Source organism: Salvelinus alpinus, chromosome 16 (assembly GCF_045679555.1).
Source record: "Salvelinus alpinus chromosome 16, SLU_Salpinus.1, whole genome shotgun sequence".
Taxonomy (NCBI): Eukaryota; Metazoa; Chordata; class Actinopteri; order Salmoniformes; family Salmonidae; genus Salvelinus; species Salvelinus alpinus.
In genome coordinates, this window is record NC_092101.1 from 25,265,739 (window position 1) to 25,283,934 (window position 18,196).

Consider the following 18,196-nt stretch of genomic DNA (forward strand, 5'->3'; position numbering starts at 1 on the left):
GGTCCGGTGGAGTGGTTGATAGTGTGTTAGGATCTTTGTGTTAGGGAAGCAGTGGGGTCTGGGCTGGCAGTTGCTGGGTGGAGGTGGTACTGTAATTGTGGTTGGTCGGTGCTGTGTCCAGGGTTGGTGCTGGTGTTGGGCTGGGACCGGGAATACCTGGGTTGGTGTTGGGGCCGGGTTGGAAATCATGCTTGTCAGGATTTGGCCAGGATAGTTCAGGTTTTGGTCACTAGATGCCCCCATTGTGCTTTTTTACCCTTTTGTTTTTTCCCTTGTTCCAGTTATTATTTGCACCTGTGCCTCATTTCCCTTGAAAGTATTTAAACCCTTAGTGTTCCTCAGTTCTTTGCTCTGTGTTTGTATGTTAGCACCCTGCCCCAGCCATGCTGTGAACATTTGTTTCTCTTGTTGGATTTTCTTGAGGTACTCTGGTTTTGTTCTTGTTTATTTTTGATTATTCTTTTGAGGTTTGTTTTTTCCCTGCTGTTGTTACCACTTTGTGGATTTTCCTTGTGTCTTAGAGGATATACATTTTTTCTCTTGGATATTACTTTTGACGTTGTGGATTTTTATTTTTGCCTGAAGATCTTTTCTTTTTTACTTTATTAAACCACCGTCTCTAGTACTGCTGTGTCTGCCTCATCTTCTGGGTTCTGCCGACTATTAGTGGCTCAGTTTACTGAGTGACTGTTTCTCACACCGGGTCCTGACAATGCTGGTACCAGGGCTGGAAACCAGAGGTTGTTGCTGGGTCTGGTGCTGGGACTGGGTACTTGGGAAAAAACAGGAACCAGGAACCGGGAACTGGGGATGGTGCTGGCTCGGGATCTGTATAGGGAGGGGGAAGGACAACCTGAGGAGCAAGCAGACACACAAGGGAGCCCTAGACCCAGAGGTCAATGGTGGTACTTCCCTGTGGCCTGCTTGTTCCGGTGAAGGTCTGGTGTTTGGTCCCTCCTCTGCACCTCATCTGGTGCTGTGTCTGGTGCTGGAAACCGGTATCTGGATTGGTGCTGGGAGTGATGCTGAGTCAGCAGAGGGGAGGAAGGACAACCTGAGGAGCAAGCAGACACGCAATGGAGCCCGAGACCCGGAGGTCAATTGTTGCACTCCCCTGTGGTCTGCTCGCTCCAGGTGAATGTCTGTTTTTTGGCCCCTCCTCCCCGCCTCTTCCAGTGTTCTGGTGTTGTGACTGGGTGTGGTGCTGGAACTGGGACTGGGGTTGGGTCTGCAGAGGGGAGGAAGGACAACCTGAGGAGTGAGCAGACACCTGGAAGCACAAGTGATGGTACTACCCTGTGACCTGCTCGCTCCAGGCATAGGTGTAGAGCTTTGGTCCTTCCTCCGCACCTCTTCTGGTGTGGTGATGAATGGTTCCTGCTTCTGGTCTGGTTTTGGTTCCGTGAGAGGGATAAGCGTAGAGGGAGGAAGGGGAAAAGGGATGGAGAGGGAGCAGGGGGGTGGGAGTGGTGGAGGGTATTGTCCATCGGCCTGGGCTGGTGTTGGAGGAGGAGGCTGGAAGACAGAGGGAGCAAACAGGGCCCAGACCCACCTGGCCACAGAGCATTCACAAACAGTTGGTGGGTGTGTTCAGTGCGAGTGCCTCCGTGGGGCAGTTCTCTGTACGTACAGTACCTTGTGCCATCTCTAGATGGATTCCCTTGTTAGTAGGCAACCATGAACAGCTGTCTGAAGAAAGTCCTTCTGTTCGGAGTGTGTTGTCAGGGTCATGATAAAGGCTTATTGGGGGGTTCAGGTCTGATCATGTCATTGCATATTTGGATGAGGGCCTCTAGCAGGTCATTTGTGTTGTTGGGTGATTTTTGGCTGTTCACAGGTCTTGACATGCCTCCCTACTGACTGCCTGGTGTAGTGGGTTTGGTGGGACGTGTTTGTTGGCGTCAGGGTTTGGGTTCTGTGGTGGTCTTCTGGTCTGGTCTCTTGTTGGTCTGTTTTTTGTCTGGTCTCTTCCGTTTGGTAATTTTTGTCCAGTTTGGTTCATCGTCATCTAAGAACTGGTGTTGTGAGGCGAGGGGGTCTTCCGGTTGTATGGCCTCTTTCGAAATCGGCTCCCCTTTGACCAGGGGTTTGGAGGGGGTGGAGGTAGCAAGGAAGGGATTGGAGGGGCCAGCAGGGATGGGGGCTGTTTCTGGGATGGCTTGGGTGGTGACGGGGTGGGGGCCGTTTCTGAGACATCTTGGGTGGTGGGTTGGGCGGTGCCTGTGGAAAGGTCTGGGTCTAGGTCTTCGTTGTTGTTGTCTGGTGAAGGGGGTGGGGGATGGTGGGTTTGGGATTTGGGGGGGTTCTGGAAACTGCTAGTGTAGGAACTGGGGGAGGTTCTGGGAAAATGGTCCCCTTTCCCGCACAGGTTGCATGAGCGTGTGGAAGTTCAGTCTGAGGTGGGATGGTTGTCTTTACAGAGACAAAAAGAAACAGTGTAGGTATCTCACCAGCGCAGGTCAGCAACAATAAAGAGAAAGACCCTTTTATGACATCTGAGTTGTTTGGATTCAAAATTTGAGTTGTTGACCAATAGATTTACTGTAAAGTTTTACTCCAATCAGACCTACAGACCTGTAAAGACAACAGAGCCTCTGCTACCCAGAGGTGTGATAATGGGGGTTGGTGAGAATCTTGAATTCCTAACACAACACAGAGGAATCCTTACATACAGTGTAAAGAGTCACTTTGGGGGCTGGGTCGCCTTATATAATCCTCCCCTGAACACATCTGATTCTGCGTCAGACAGAAGTGTTCAAAACGGGTTGGCCAGCACTGTAATCACTGTAAACGATCTTCTGACCAGCAGTTCATGGACCTAGCGGCATCACATCAGAAATGTCCTTTTGGCGGGTAGTAGTCTTCATCTTTAGACATGCACATGTCCTTAGGCAAGCAAGCTAGAAAGGAATGCTTCCATTTTTCTTTGTAAGAGCAAAACACAGAACTGAAGGTACACCAACACATCACAGCGTAATTCACATGAATTTACATTTTAATGAGCGTAACATTTTATTTTATCTGATTGGATTAGTCAATAGCAACTTCAGATGTGGTTTTAGCAAATGAATCAGATATACATAAAAGATATCAAAGATCGCTGCATCATAAAAACAGTATATTTGAAAAAAAAAATTAATAAAATGTATTAGCATCTCAGTTTACAGCACCCAACATTAGCATACCAATGGTGAAAGATCTAAGGCCATTTTGTGAGAAAAACAAAAGAATGAGAGAAGGTGAAACTCGCAACTGGTGACTTGCAGGCGCCGAGGCCCAGGCCCACTCAATCACGTTTTATGAACATTTTGGCTGACCATCTGTAGGCTATTAAAGGGTCAAACATACCTTATCTGTGGCTTTCTCCGGGGAAGAACGTTCCCACAGAACCTTGGGATTACGGACAATGTAGGAGGTATGAAAACAGATGAAAACGTGAAATTGACTAAATTAATGTTACTGTGTGAATGAAATTGTCATGTTTGGATTATTTCAAGAGTCCACAAAGAGCTACGAATGTTGATATGTGTTATTGTACTGTAAGTCCTATGGATTTATTGTTACAGGGAAACTGTTATTTTGTTTGTCGGATGGCGTATAGTTCAAAGAAGAGCGACACAGGGGTGCACTCTTATCATTTAAATCGAGTTGATTAAATTACAATCTGGGTGTGTTGTTCCAGTCTATCGATTTTACTAGCAAAGACATTTTAATTCAGGTTGGGCGTGAGTTTCTGCTTGAATTTGGTTAAAAGGACAGTGAATTTGTTCATACTTTGAGAACTTCTTAGCATGCTCCTGTGTATCACACACATTGTTTTTTCTCTTAGAGATTATTCTGAACTGAAGACCACATTAAGTTTAGCCTATTGGTGACAGTAATTTACTATTCTGTAATGTATCATCTATTTCATTAACACTGTAATTTTTTGAGTGCAAATTATTTTGTGACTAATAAATTATATTAGTTGAATTGAGTAAATGCATTCCTCGCTTTAGAGAGTAATTCTTTGATTGACTGTACGCTTATAATGTAGTAGGTCTATTGGTAGTTGTTATATACACTGTAGACATAGCATATGCTTGGGTACCACCTTGACATCCCTGATCTGTTTACCTCAATAAATTAATCCTTTGACATTGGTCGCCAGGATTAGCTATTTGTATCTAGTCTCTTAATAATTACATAACGGTGCAAGTTAGACATGTTCATGTTAGCCACAACATATTGGAATTCGTAACATAGCATACGTATTGCAAATTTGAAACATATTGTACGATTTGGAATTTGTAACATATCATACTAATTGTAATTCGTAACATATCATATGAATTCAATGTCATAATGTTGAATCAACATGGAAACGTGATATGATTATAAAAAAGTAATCAACGTAAAGTATTTTTTTTAACCCAACTTTTAACCTAAATCCAATGACATGGTGACCCTTTTTGTTGATTTCATGTTGAATTTATGTTAGTAAGACAACAACCAAATGTAAATCAAAACTAGATGTTGAACTGATGTCTGTGCCCAGTGGTTTAAGCATCCTGGATTTTCGTTTACTATGTTTTGTCTACCCCTGAGTCCAGGTTGGCTTTGCAGAACAAAATCATCCTGCTATTATTGCTTTCTTGTTACCAATATTAGGTTAACAAATCAAATCAAATCAAATTGTATTGGTCACATACACATGGTTAGCAGATATTATTGCGAGTGTAGCGAAATGCTTGTGTTTCTAGTTCCAACAATGCAGCAATATCTAGCAAGTAATCTAACAATTCCACAACAACTACCTAATACACACAAATCTAAAGGGATGGAATAAGAATATGTACATATAAATATATGGATGGGCCATGACTGACCGGCATAGACAAGATGCAATAGATGGTATAAAATACAGTATATACATCTGGGATGAGTAGCGCAAGATATGTAAACATCATTATTAAAGTGGCATTAATAAAGTGACTACTGATCCATTTGTTAGTGGACAATGATTTCAAGTCTGTATGTAGGCAGCAGCCTCTCTGTGTTAGTGATGGCTGTTTAACAGTCTGATGACCTTGAGATAGAAGCTATTTTTCAGTCTCTCAGTCCCAGCTTTGATGCACCTGTACTGACCTCGCCTTCTGGATGGTAGCGGGGTGAACAGACAGTGGCTCGGTCGGTTGTTGTCCTTGATGATCTTTTTGGCCTTCCTGTGACATCGGGTGATGTTGGTGTGCTGTTGCCGTACCAGGCGGTGATACAGCCAGACAGGATGCTCTCAATTGTCCATCTGTAGTAGTTTGTGAGGGTTTTAGGTGACAAGCCACATTTCTTCAGCCTCCTGAGGTTGAGGTGCTGTTGCGCCTTCTTCACAACACTGTCTGTATGGGTGGACCATTTTAGTTTGTCCGTGATGTGAACGTCGAGGAACTTGAAACTTTCCACCTTCTCCACTGCTGTCCCATCTATGTGGATAGGGGGGTGCTCCCTCTGCTGTTTCCTGAAGTCCACGATCATCTACTCTGTTTTGTTGATGTTAAGTGAGAGGTTGTTTTCATGACACCACACTCCGAGTGCCCTCACCTCCTCCCTATAGGCTGTCTCGTCGTTGTTGGTGATCAAGCCTACTACTGTTGTGTCGTCTGCAAACTTCATGATCGAGTTGGAGGCATGCATGGCCACACAGTCATGGGTGAACAGGGAGGTAGGCCTACAGATAGGCCTACAAAGTTGATGCTTTATATTGAGCCAGTGAGAGTGGATTAATTGTGCAGGGCAGGAAGAGACTTGCAGCATCACACAGCCTGTGCTTATGAGGCTCTATCAAACCTGTCCCTGGCTAGTGTGGTGCTTTCAATCATAATGTACTTATTGGTACCTATTCATGTTCACTTAAAAAAAACTCCCTTAGTTTCTCTATGGTTTGCCTCTGTCTTTTAAAAGTGTAATGTATGCTTTTCAGAGTGGTGGGGCAAATTGTTTTCCCTTTGGCCTGGAGCTTTTCCTAACTCTATAGGGTCTGTTAGTGATTAATCAGTTGTGCAAAGATTTTTTATATGGGCAGTGATGGTAGTGGGACCAGATTTACATTTAGCAGACACTTATCCAGAGTGACTTACAGGAACAATTAGGGTTAAGTGTCTTGCTCAAGGGCACAAAGACAGATTTTTCACCTAGTCAGCTTGGGGATTTGAACTATTGACCTTTCAGTTACTGGCCCAATGCTCTTCACAAGCATCTGCTGCTTAGGTATACAGATATTTTCTAAACAGGTCACATGGTTTTAAAGAAATTCTGGAAAAACCTGTCCCTAGGAAGAATGAAAACCCTGTCAAACTGCAGCAACCTTGTACTTGTTCATATTCATTATATTTTACAACTTTTCTTTACACAGACACAACCTCTGCAATTGGGCAGTAGAGCTCACAGGGCTGAGCTTGCGTTATGCAGGTTTACATCGTATAGGCCTATATCATCTGCAATTAAAATTTACTCACAGTCTATTTATGTAATCGGTAATGTGTTCAATTCATTTTAGTTAATAATTTTGGATTGAAAAGGTCAAGGTTGCCTAGCCAGCCAGCCCAAGTTTGAATATAGCCTAAACCAAATTTGATCAAATGTTCTCCTAATACAAATAAATGGGCTATAAATAGGTTACATAACATTACCATTTTGTTTACCCGGGCCAGAGGGGACAGGGTGCATTGGCTGTAGCCTATGCAGCTGCGGTTGTTATCAGTAGCCTAGTTGATCAGACTGGAAAAATCGTGTTTTCTTCCCGTACAGTTTAGTTGTAGGCTGCTGCAATATTTCCGTGAAGAGTTATTGCTTGTGTCTGTCAGGAGTGATGTGTTATCACGTTTGCTAAATAAATACGAGACGACAGTGGAGTGGCTTGCCCTTTGCTAAATGAGGAGCATTGTGCCCGTAGCGAAACCTGTGATTTCCGTGAATCTGATTGGTCAAGACACAGAACAGAATGCACATAACCTGCAGCACTCCGATATAAAGAACAGATAGGCCTACATTGTGCGCAAGATGACAAATTGAGTCATACAGCTCAAGTCACGTCACAAGTTATAGATGCTCAAGTCGAAGTGGCAAGTTTTTTGTATTTTTTGCCAAGTCAAGTCGTAAAATTTGCGACTCGAGTCCACATCTCTGAATCCTGCTGCTGATGACCTTGAATTTAGTAGTACAGAGCCTGTAAACACATCGGATGAAAGCTTTCACCCTGGAATAAGCTCAACGTCATCTGACTTTGAAACGAGCCAGGACAGCCAAAGGTATTTATAAAAGCACAATACCCTCTAGAGAAAACAAAATCCCCAATACACTAAACTGTCTACAAGACAAGTGCTCCTAAAACTTTTCACACCCTTGCCGTCAGTTCTTTGGCATGGGAGAGAGGGGTGTTAGTATACTCTTCTAGCCTATTCACTCTATTGCTGGCAGTGCTTGTCTACTCAACAGCACAACTGTATGTGCTCATCCACATCAATACACCACCACTAGACTGTCTACAGTTCAAGCCCCCCTCAAACTTTTCACATCTTTGCTAACAGCCCGTCTCAATGCCCCATTATTGACTCTAAGTGTAACAAAACACATACCAGTCTACTGTAACTTTTTTGTTTACAGATGAACATGGTTTATTTTATGGTTACACTTCAGTCTTCATGTTTTACATATCTTCATGATCAGTCTTACATTTACATTTACATTTAAGTCATTTAGCAGACGCTCTTATCCAGAGCGACTTCATGTCTCTCCAGGAGACTTGCAGTACATACAAATCTTCTGCAAGAGGTTGAGCATGGTGTAGAATATGAGACATCCCACATACACACAGTAGCTGGCTAGCTAGCTATAACACCAGGCATAGTTACTCCAAGACTAATATGAGTCATAAAGCCAAAGTCATTCCTTTACTCTCCACCATCATCAAAACATTTCTCCAGTTTTGTTCCTAACGAGAGGCACTGAGGCTAGCTAGGCTAACTAGCTACAACATTAGACTACAGTACATTTTACGTATACAGCTAGCTAGCTAACTAGGCTAGTTTGGCTTGTAGTGGTACTAACAAACCCCATTATGGCTGAATTGATTACCAAATTGTACTGTACTGAATAACACTGCCTCGTGTAAAAAAAAAAAAAAAAAAAAAAAAAAGAAGAGGTAATATTGCTAGCTAACTACCAACAGCAAAACAAATGACTTGTTTGAAATTTGCCCTCATTAGTCCTCGCAATTTTTTTTCTCGCTGTCTCAACTCATTCTTCAAAAATGTTTCGTCGTCCAGCTCTTCATGTAAAGAGGAATCATCAGAAGAAGCCATTGTAGCTAATTATTTAGCCATCTCGGATAGATAGTGCACGGTAACAACTCCAGTGAACTTGTAGACTAGCACTTCCCCCGTTTTGAAAAGGCTGCCTTTGAGGGTGGGAACAAGGAAGCAGGGCTCCCGTCAGGCTGTAGTCTTTACAAAGCCAGGGAAAATAGATATTCTGCAATGTCCTGGCAGATAGGAACATTGTTGAGACAAGTCCAATGGCCCTACTGAACAAGAACAACCATATATAGTCACTTCTAGCATGATCGCGCAATCGGCAAAACACAAAGGCCACAATAATTGCTACAAAACATCCCTCCATTTATTTTTATTTCAGACATTATGCTCAATCAACCAATGATACAATTGATTGAACTATCCCAGCGCAAAAATACAGCTACAGTGCATAATTATTTCATAAACACCCTCTCATCATTCATAATTATGTAGGAAGACACCCCAAATAGTGTCTAGTGGTGAAGTTTCCCTTTAATTAAATGAAGAGTTCCTTGGTCCTCCTTTTTTTTTTTTTTTTTATGACCTATACCCCTTTTACCAAAGAGCACCTTCTATTCACAAAGATCTACTATTGTGTACCGTAGCAGCGTTTCCCTTCCTTCTACAAGTTATACTATTGAAAACACATCCTCTGAGGACCTGAATCTCAAAATGTATCCCACTTTTCCTTGAAGTCAGAACTAGGCCAATGATTATGCTTTTACATACGTACAAAATATATGCCATTTACTGTAGCAGAACATGTCAAAACATTGACATTATCTGAATGCATCACACATGGCCACAGATTCTACTGCCCATTTCTTTATGTTGTTCACCACCCACTGTATTTTTGTTCAGAGTCAGACAGCATGTCAGTGTGCATCACAGTAATCCAGTTAAGTTGCCTATTAAAGGATCCATTGATCAGTTAGCCCTCTGAGGCCTGTGTTCACACACTGCAGGGCACTCCCCAGTCAATATGAGTCGATTAGAGGTGGATTGCAGAAAATACAGTGCCATTACAAGATTTACAGCACCTGTACAAGGAAAAAACCTTCTCTAATCGCCATTACATACAGGGATAATACTGTTGAAGTCGGAAGTTTACATACACTTAGGTTGGAGTCATTAAAACTCGTTTTTCAACCACTCCATACATTTCTTGTTAACAAACTATAGTTTTGGAAAGTCGGTTAGGACATCTACTTTGTGCATGACACAAGTCATTTTTCCAACAATTGTTTGCAGACAGATTATTTAACTTATAATTCACATTATTACAATTACAGTGGGTCAGAAGTTTTGCATACACTAAGTTGACTGTGCCTTTAAACAGCTTGGAAAATTCCCGAAAATTATGTCATGGCTTTAGAAGCTTCTGGTGGGCTAATTGACATCACTGCAGTCAATTGGAGGTGTACCTGTGGATGTAAACTCAGCAAAAAAGAAACGTCCTCTCACTGTTGACTGCATTTATTTTCAGCAAACTTAAATATTTGTATGAACATAACAAGATTCAACAACTGAGATATAAACTGAACAAGTTCCACCGACATGTGACTAACAGAAATGGAATAATGTGTCCCTGAACAAAGGTGGGGTCAAAATCAAAAGTAACAGTCAGAATCTGGTGTGGCCACCAGCTACATTAAGTACTGCAGTGCATCTCCTCCTCATGGACTGCACCAGATTTGCCAATTCTTGCTGTGAGATGTTACCCCGCTCTTCCACCAAGGCACCTGCAAGTTCCCGGACATTTCTGGGGGGAATGGCCCTAGCCCTCACCCTCCGATCCAACAGGTCCCAGACGTGCTCAATGGGATTGAGATCTGGGCTCTTCGCTGGCCATGGCAGAACACTGACATTCCTGTCTTGCAGGAAATCACACACAGAACGAGCAGTATGGCTGGTGGCATTGTCATGCTGGAGGGTCATGTCAGGATGTGCCTGCAGGAAGGGAACCACATGAGGGAGGAGGATGTCTTCCCTGTAATGCACAGCGTTGCGATTGCCTGCAATGACAACAAGCTCAGTCCGATGATGCTGTGACACACCGCCCCAGACCATGACGGACGACCCTCCATCTCCAAATCGAGCCCGCTCCATAGTACAGGCCTCGGTGTAACGCTCATTCCTTCGACGATAAACGCAAATCCGACCATCACCCCTGGTGAGACAAAACCGCGACTCGTCAGTGAAAAGCACTTTTTGCCAGTCCAGTCTGGTCCAGCGACGTGCCCGTAGTTGACGTTGTTTCCGGTGATGTCTGGTGAGGACCTGCCTTACAACAGGTCTACAAGCCCTCATTCCAGCCTCTCTCAGCCTATTGTGGAGAGTCTGAGCACTGATGGAGGGATTGTGCGTTCCTGGTGTAACTTGGGCAGTTGTTGTTGCCATCCTGTACCTGTCCCCGCAGGTGTGATGTTCGGATGTACCGATCCTGTGCAGGTGTTGTTACACGTGGTCTGCCACTGCGAGGACAATCAGCTGTCCGTCCTGTCTCCCTGTAGCTCTGTCTTAGGCGTCTCACAGTACTGACATTGCAATTTATAGCCCTGGCCACATCTGCAGTCCTCATGCATCCTTGTAGCATGCCTAAGGCACGTTCACACAGATGAGCAGGGACCCTTGGCATCTTTCTTTTGGTGTTTTTCAGAGTCAGTAGAAAGTGAGTGTCCTAAGTTTTCATAGCTGTGCACTTAATTGCCTAAGCTGTTAGTGTCTTAATGACCTTTCCACAGGTGCAAGTTCATTAATTGTTTATGGGTCATTTTAAACAAGCATGGGAAACAGTGTTTAAACCCTTTACAATGAAGATCTGTGAAGTTATTTGGATTTTTACGAATTATCTTTGAATGACAGGGTCCTGAAAAAGAGAAGTTTCTTTTTTTGCTGAGTTTATTTCAAGGCCTACCTTCAAACTCAGTGCCTCTTTGCTTGACATCATGGGGAAATCAGCCAAGACCTCCACAAGTCTGGTTCATCCTTGGGAGCAATTTCCAAACGCCTGAAGGTACCACGTTCATATGTACAAACAATAGTACGCAAGTATTAACACCATGGGACCACACAGCCGTCATACCGCTCAGGAAGGAGATGCGTTCTGTCTCCTAGAGATGAACGTACTTTGGTAAGAAAAGTGCAAATCAATCCCAGAACAACAGCAAAGGACCTTGTGAAGATGCTGGAGGAAACCGGTACAAAAGTATCTACTGTATATCCACAGTAAAACGAGTCCTATATCGACATAAGCTGAAAGGCCGCTCAGCAAGGAAGAAGCCACTGCTCCAAAATCGCCATAAAAAAGCCAGACCATGGTTTGCAACTGCACATGGGGACAAAGATCGTACTTTTTCTAGAAATGTCCTCTGGTCTGATGAAACAAAAATAGTTTGGCCATAATGATCATCATTATATTTGGAGGAAAAAGGGGGACGCTTGCAAGCCGAAGAACACCATCCCAACCGTGAAGCACGGGGGTGGCAGCATCATGTTGTGGGGGTGCTTTGCTGCAGGAGGGCCTGGTGCACTTCACAAAATAAATGGCATCATGAAGAAGGAAAATTATGTGGATATATTGAAGCAACATCTCAAGACATCCGTCAGGAAGTTAAAGCTTGGTCGCAAATGGGTCTTCCAAATGGACAATGACCCCAAGCATACTTCCAAAGTTGTGGCAAAATGGCTTAAGGACAACAAAGTCAAGGTATTGGAGTGGCCATCACAAAGCCCTGACCTCAATCCCATAGAAAATGTGTGGGCAGAACTGAAAAAGCTTGTGCGAGCAAGAAGGCCTACAAACCTGACTCAGTTACACCAGCTCTGTCAGGAGGAATGGGCCAAAATTCACCCAACTTATTGTGGGAAGCTTGTGGACGGCTACCCAAAACGTTTGACCCAAGTTAAACAATTTAAAGGCAATGCTACCAAATACTAATTGAGTGTATGTAAACTTCTGACCCACTGGGAATGTGATGAAAGAAATAAAAGCTGAAATAAACCATTCTCTCTACTATTATTCTGACATTTCACATTCTTAAAATAAGTGGCGATCCTAACAGGGAATTTTTACTTGGATTAAATGTCAGGAATTGTAAAAAACTGAGTTTAAATGTATTTGGCTAAGGTGTATGTAAACTTCCGACTTCAACTGTATATGTAAACATTCATAACAGTGTACATTTCCTTCCCTTTAGCAGAATGCCATTACGAGAAGTAGTCAGCTGTTGTTTTTTATCTCTGGAATGGGAACCAGTCTATAACAGCTTATGCAGGGCAGTGTACTGTGAGCATTGTGAATTGATAAAAGCCTGGTTAACTGATGGTTACAGGTGGCGCTGCTACAGCGTGATCTAATGCATCGTCTGGGTAGTGTACTGTAGTACAGAGGAGTGGATGCTGCATAGGGGATGGCCCACAGCTGCTCTGGCTGCACGCCAAACTCCAGTCTCCTCTCGGCTGCAGGATCATTTAAGCACAAATATATAAACAATGATTTCACTATCTCGTTATCATAGCAGACAAATAAATTAAATATTGATTGGGAGAAGGAGGGAGGCAAGGCAACACAGGACAGAATGACCCATTCTCTCCCTTCTCTCCTCTCAATCTCCGTGCTATTGAGTTTCCTTTCTCCAAGATTCTTAGCTTTATCTGGAATTGAATGGCCCCTGCTGCCCTTTCATTGAGTCTCTTACAGTGGTTGGATACTTCCTCTCAGATTCTTGTTTCTGTTTGAGTATGTTTTCTGTAATGTTGGTACTGTGTAGTCCCCCCTGAGTTACCTGGTATAAACATGATGCCAAAGGTCAAATTGAGATCCATTTAAATATGCTCATTCTGTTTGTACAGTAAGATCTGTTAATTGGTTTGGATTTCTGTTTGTTCCTGATTTGTCTGGTATTTTTGGTACATGCTGGTACCTTTAAAATGCATGCTATTCAAATTGATTTATATAGCCCTTCTTACATCAGCTGATATCTCAAAGTGCTGTACAGAAACCCAGCCTTAAACCCCAAACAGCAAGCAATGCAGGTGTAGAAGCACGGTGGCTAGGAAAAACTCCCTAGAAAGGCCAAAACCTAGGAAGAAACCTAGAGTTCTTAGAGAGGAACCAGGCTATGAGGGGTTGCCAGTCCTCTATATCCTGCCAAACAGGCAGGATATAACCCCACCCACTTTGCCAAAGCACAGCCCCCATACCACTAGAGGGATAACTTCAACCACCAACTTACCATCCTGAGACAAGGCCGAGTATAGCCCACAAAGATCTCCGCCACGGCACAACCCAGGGGGGGGGGGCACCAACCCAGACAGGAAGACCACGTCAGCGACTCAACCCACTCAAGTGACGCACCCCTCCTAGGGGCGGCATTAAAGAGCACCAGTAAGCCAGTGACTCAGCCCCTGTAATGGGGTTAGATGCAGAGAATCCCAGTGGAGAGAGGGGAACCAGCCAGGCAGAGACAGCAAGGGCGGTTCGTTGCTCCAGAGCCTTTCCGTTCACCTTCACACTCCTGGGCCAGACTACACTCAATCATATGACCTACTGAAGAGATGAGTCTTCAGTAAAGACTTAGAGGTTGAGACCGAGTCTGCGTCTCTCACATGGGTAGGCAGACCATTCCATAAAAATTGAGCTCTATAGGAGAAAGCCCTGCCTCCAGCTGTTTGCTTAGAAATTCTAGGGACAATTAGGAGGCCTGTGTCTTGTGACCGTAGCGTACGTGTAGGTATGTACGGCAGGACCAAATCGGAAAAATTGGTAGGAGCAAGCCCATGTAATGCTTTGTAGGTTAGCAGTAAAACCTTGAAATCATCCCTTGCCTTAACAGGAAGCCAGTGTAGGGAGGCTAGCACTTATGATCAAATTTTTTGGTTCTAGTCAGGATTCGAGCAGCCATATTTAGCACTAACTGAAGTTTATTTAGTGCTTTATCCGGGTAGCCAGAAAGTAGAGCATTGCAGTAGTCTAACCTAGAAGTAACAAAAGCATGGATACATTTTTCTGCATCATTTTTGGACAGAAAGTTTCTGATTTTTGCAATGTTACGTAGATTGAAAAAAGCGGTACTTGAAACAATCTTGATATGTTCGTCAAAAGAGAGATCAGGGTCCAGAGTAACGTCGAGGATGCTATTCATCTCCCCTTTCTGCGTTGAACATTTCTAGAGGCTCATATTTTTGCCAAACTACCTCCTCATCCTCCCACAGTACATCCAGGGGGACTGTTACACCAAGACACAGTAAACCTTTAAACTTAAACCTTCATTTCAGCTTTTTCGAAAACATTTATTAGAAACTGTTCCCCACAGCTTCTGTTTCAAAGCCTCTGGAGCTGCATTCACAAACAGCAGCCGGGACTCAGCCTCTGCTACCATACTGCCAGATCTACAGTATCTCTCTGAATATCTGTCTCTCTGGCTTTCTCTCTGTCTCAGTTCAATCTGTCTGCATTTATAAAACTATTGTGCTATTGTTTTCAGCCTTTCCCTTCCCCTCTAGTCCTTGTATTCTGCTAAACTACTCTTCTCTATTTAATGACAAATCTCTTTCACATCCCTCCTCTCTCTCTTTATCTCTCTCTGTCTGTTGTTACCTTTCAGAGGCAGCTGCTGAGCTGTATTCGAGGTGGAAACTGCCCTGGACCAAATGTCAGCTCCCTACAGATCCCTGGGGACGTCAGCTTCTTTGCCAACCACCTCGCTGTCCCTACTATGGAGTTTGCATTTGAACAGACCAAAGCAGAAGAGGTACTGAGACCCATACACAAACAGAAGCATAACATTTTATGATAGGGTCTGGTAGTAATAGATGATTTCTCCATTATTTACAAACATTATAGGTGAATTAAAGATTTTCCTCCTTGTTGACTAGTTTGTTAAGTGTGATTGTCTATTGCTATGTCAATGACACCTGGTTTAAAGGTATTATCCTGAATTGGGTTGTGTGCTAAAATTGAGGGCATATATTTTTGAGGAAATGTGATGTATTTCACTCTAGGATTTCCTATAAGCAGACATGTAGATGCTAGATACGCTGGCACTTATGTGTTTGGAAACGAGCAGATGTTCTCTACCAGAATGACTGGGATTGTGACAAGAACGTGGTCCAGTGCACATTTTGTACTCCCGTTTAACATCTGTTGCCTTGCCTCATACAGTTTCGACAAGTACACACTCATTACAGTCAGTATTTAAGGCTGTTGAGTCCGCCTCCCAGTATGCAGCTCTTTCCAAAGTTTACACGATGATCTGTCTCGAAAGTCTCCTCAGATATTTGTGTGTCTCTTGTTCTTTTGAATGCCATCTGTATGGAAATATAATGTAGCCGTTTTTGTTTTTGCTAGAAGCCCATTTATATCTCTACGTTGTTCTGTTGATGTGGGCATCGTTATTCAACATGCATTCTTGCCTCTTTTGCAACGTCATTTCCCTATGCAAATGATGCAGTGTATCTCAGTTCAGCCAGATACATGTCTATGTGACTGTCTGTCGCCATCAGACCCTGTCAGTATGACATCTGCCACCAGGGCCCGTCTTGCCTCCATTTCACGCCTCCTGTTGATGAGTGGTGGAGATGAAATAATTTGCATCCTCAGCTCACACATCTGGTAGACGCAGGCCTCTGGTGCTTTACACGTTAATGATGCAGACTCCTCACCGTCTGAACAGCGCTCACCTGAAATAACTTCCCCAACTTTAAAAAGGGAAGATGATATCTTGTTAAATGTCTGCCACTGGCAGAACTGATTTAAGTCAGCTAAGCTTTAAATGTCTTGAAATCACTGAATACTGTGCTGTATAGATTTAGACAAAACAATTTGGTAACACTTTACTTGAAACCCAGCTTCATAACTAGTTATGACACTGTCATAATGTCATAACAGCTGACATAACTTGTCATAACCTTTTATAATATGGTCATAACACTGTCATGACGCATATATTTGGGCCTATTATGACAAATATTGCGTTATTTTATGGCTGGTTATGACACCTATATAAGCGTGTCAAAACCTACCGCACAATCAAAACATTCCATTACACCATAGCCTACATGTCAACAGTAAGTTTATGCTGTATATATTTTTTAAATTGAACTTATTAAATTATCATTGTAAATGCGCAAACATTGATGTCAGACACCCCAATGCTCTATTGCTGATGACTGGGATGAATGCAGGAGCAGATTTCAGGAGCAGGACAAGACCCCTTTTTGACTAATGACTGATATAAGGGCATGTACGTGATAGGCCTATCTGGCTTATATGATTACGATGGTCTTAAGGCTTCTTAAAGTGTATTTTCTTAGTCCAAGTAAAGTGACACAGGATGGTCATAATGCTTCATGACAGAGTCAAGTGTATTTTCTACAAGTTATTTAAAATATGATGGGGAAAAAACATGACTGTAAAGAATTAATTACAACAACAGCAACGGATTTAAGAAACACATTTTCAAACGAAAGGAAACTTCTCAGCAGGGAAGAAACGCATTTGAATAAATGTAGGTTTTGACACTCTTATGTAGGTGTCATAATCAGCCATCAAATAATGTAATATATATGTTATGACCATGTTATGTCAGCTTTTATGACATAACTTGGTGTCATAAATTGTTGTGGCGTCAAGTGCTACCAAACATTTAACTTTTCATCACCCTCAGAGATCAAAGTAAAACATATTTGGGCCTCTGCTGATTTTAACCAGTTTATATATGATAGGGTTTGAATACAATTTTTCACACTCACTGTAGAACATATTATATTTTTCCTTTTCTCCTATTTTACTGCTATAGAGTGCTGAGTAAGGAAGCAAAGTTTATAAACAAATGGAGTGCCAAACTTTTCCCCCGTTAGGGAGTGTAGCTGTGCTCACTGCACAGTGATGACACTTCCTCCATACTCATGTGTACATCTGTCTCTTCCTCACAACATGCCTGGCTAAGCATCAGCCCAGTGACACTGGTGTGCTTTAAACTGTAAAAGTAACCTTTTCCTGGCATTCAACACATCGGGCTGAATTAGAGCCAGATGAATTAGATTCCTGAGCCACAGACTGCAATGTGGGACCAGGCTCATCACAAGGCTCTCCTGTGCAGCCAACAGCTTGAGGATGCATCTGAGTCAGATTTGAAATGACACACTAGCTTAAAGGCTCTCCTTGCCGTCATTGTGTGTGTGTGTGTGTGTGTGTTAGTGCTGAGCGATTCGTGCTTTTTGAGGTCGGTTCGATTAGAAAAAATTATAATGGCTTTCGATTTGGGGTTTGATTATTTGGGTTGAATGCCATAACACAGAATAAAACAATTAATAAAAGTCTGCCCATTATTGCTTATAAACATTTAAGTTGTTGTGTATATTACATTTGTTTTATTTGCTAACTTTATTATTTATTCAGTCATCATGTTTTTAGAGCTACTGTCTGACAAAATCACTATTTAGTAGTTCTTCGCAATAATGAATGTACCTCGCAAAGCAACAGCTGCTCTCCACATCCTCTCACCATCACCATTCTTTTCTCTTCTGTAGCAGACTTAAAAGAAACACAGACCGGACATGTGGATGCGCAATGGATTATGGTCATTGGAGTTAATTACCACATTTATGCGCTAAACGACGTAGAATATTGGCCTGTTGGAAACTACAACTCCCTACTACATCTCACAGTTCAGGCTGGATCTGATTTTTCTCTAGAGAAGAAAGGTGCAATGTTTGCATTGAGGTCACAGAAAAGAAATGACTGAAATGTAATTCAAATAATTGAACCACGTGTGTGTGTGCCTTCTGCATTCCCTACACACAGTTTGATGTCCAATGTTCAAACTGTAGCTGACAAATTACAACAACATTTAACAATTTAAAAA

The 18,196-nt window shown here is 42.7% G+C and overlaps 1 protein-coding gene across 3 annotated transcripts in view; it reads left to right on the forward strand.

Annotated features, from left to right (window-relative positions):
• The window catches only part of LOC139541191 (inactive N-acetylated-alpha-linked acidic dipeptidase-like protein 2), a 340,439-nt gene that overhangs the window by 277,631 nt on the left and 44,612 nt on the right, over positions 1-18,196 (forward strand). For all 3 annotated transcript variants that reach the window (XM_071345568.1, XM_071345567.1, XM_071345569.1), the window contains exon 10: positions 14,936-15,082. In XM_071345568.1, the coding sequence (XP_071201669.1) occupies positions 14,936-15,082 (147 nt within the window). The remainder of the gene's footprint in view (positions 1-14,935; positions 15,083-18,196) is intronic.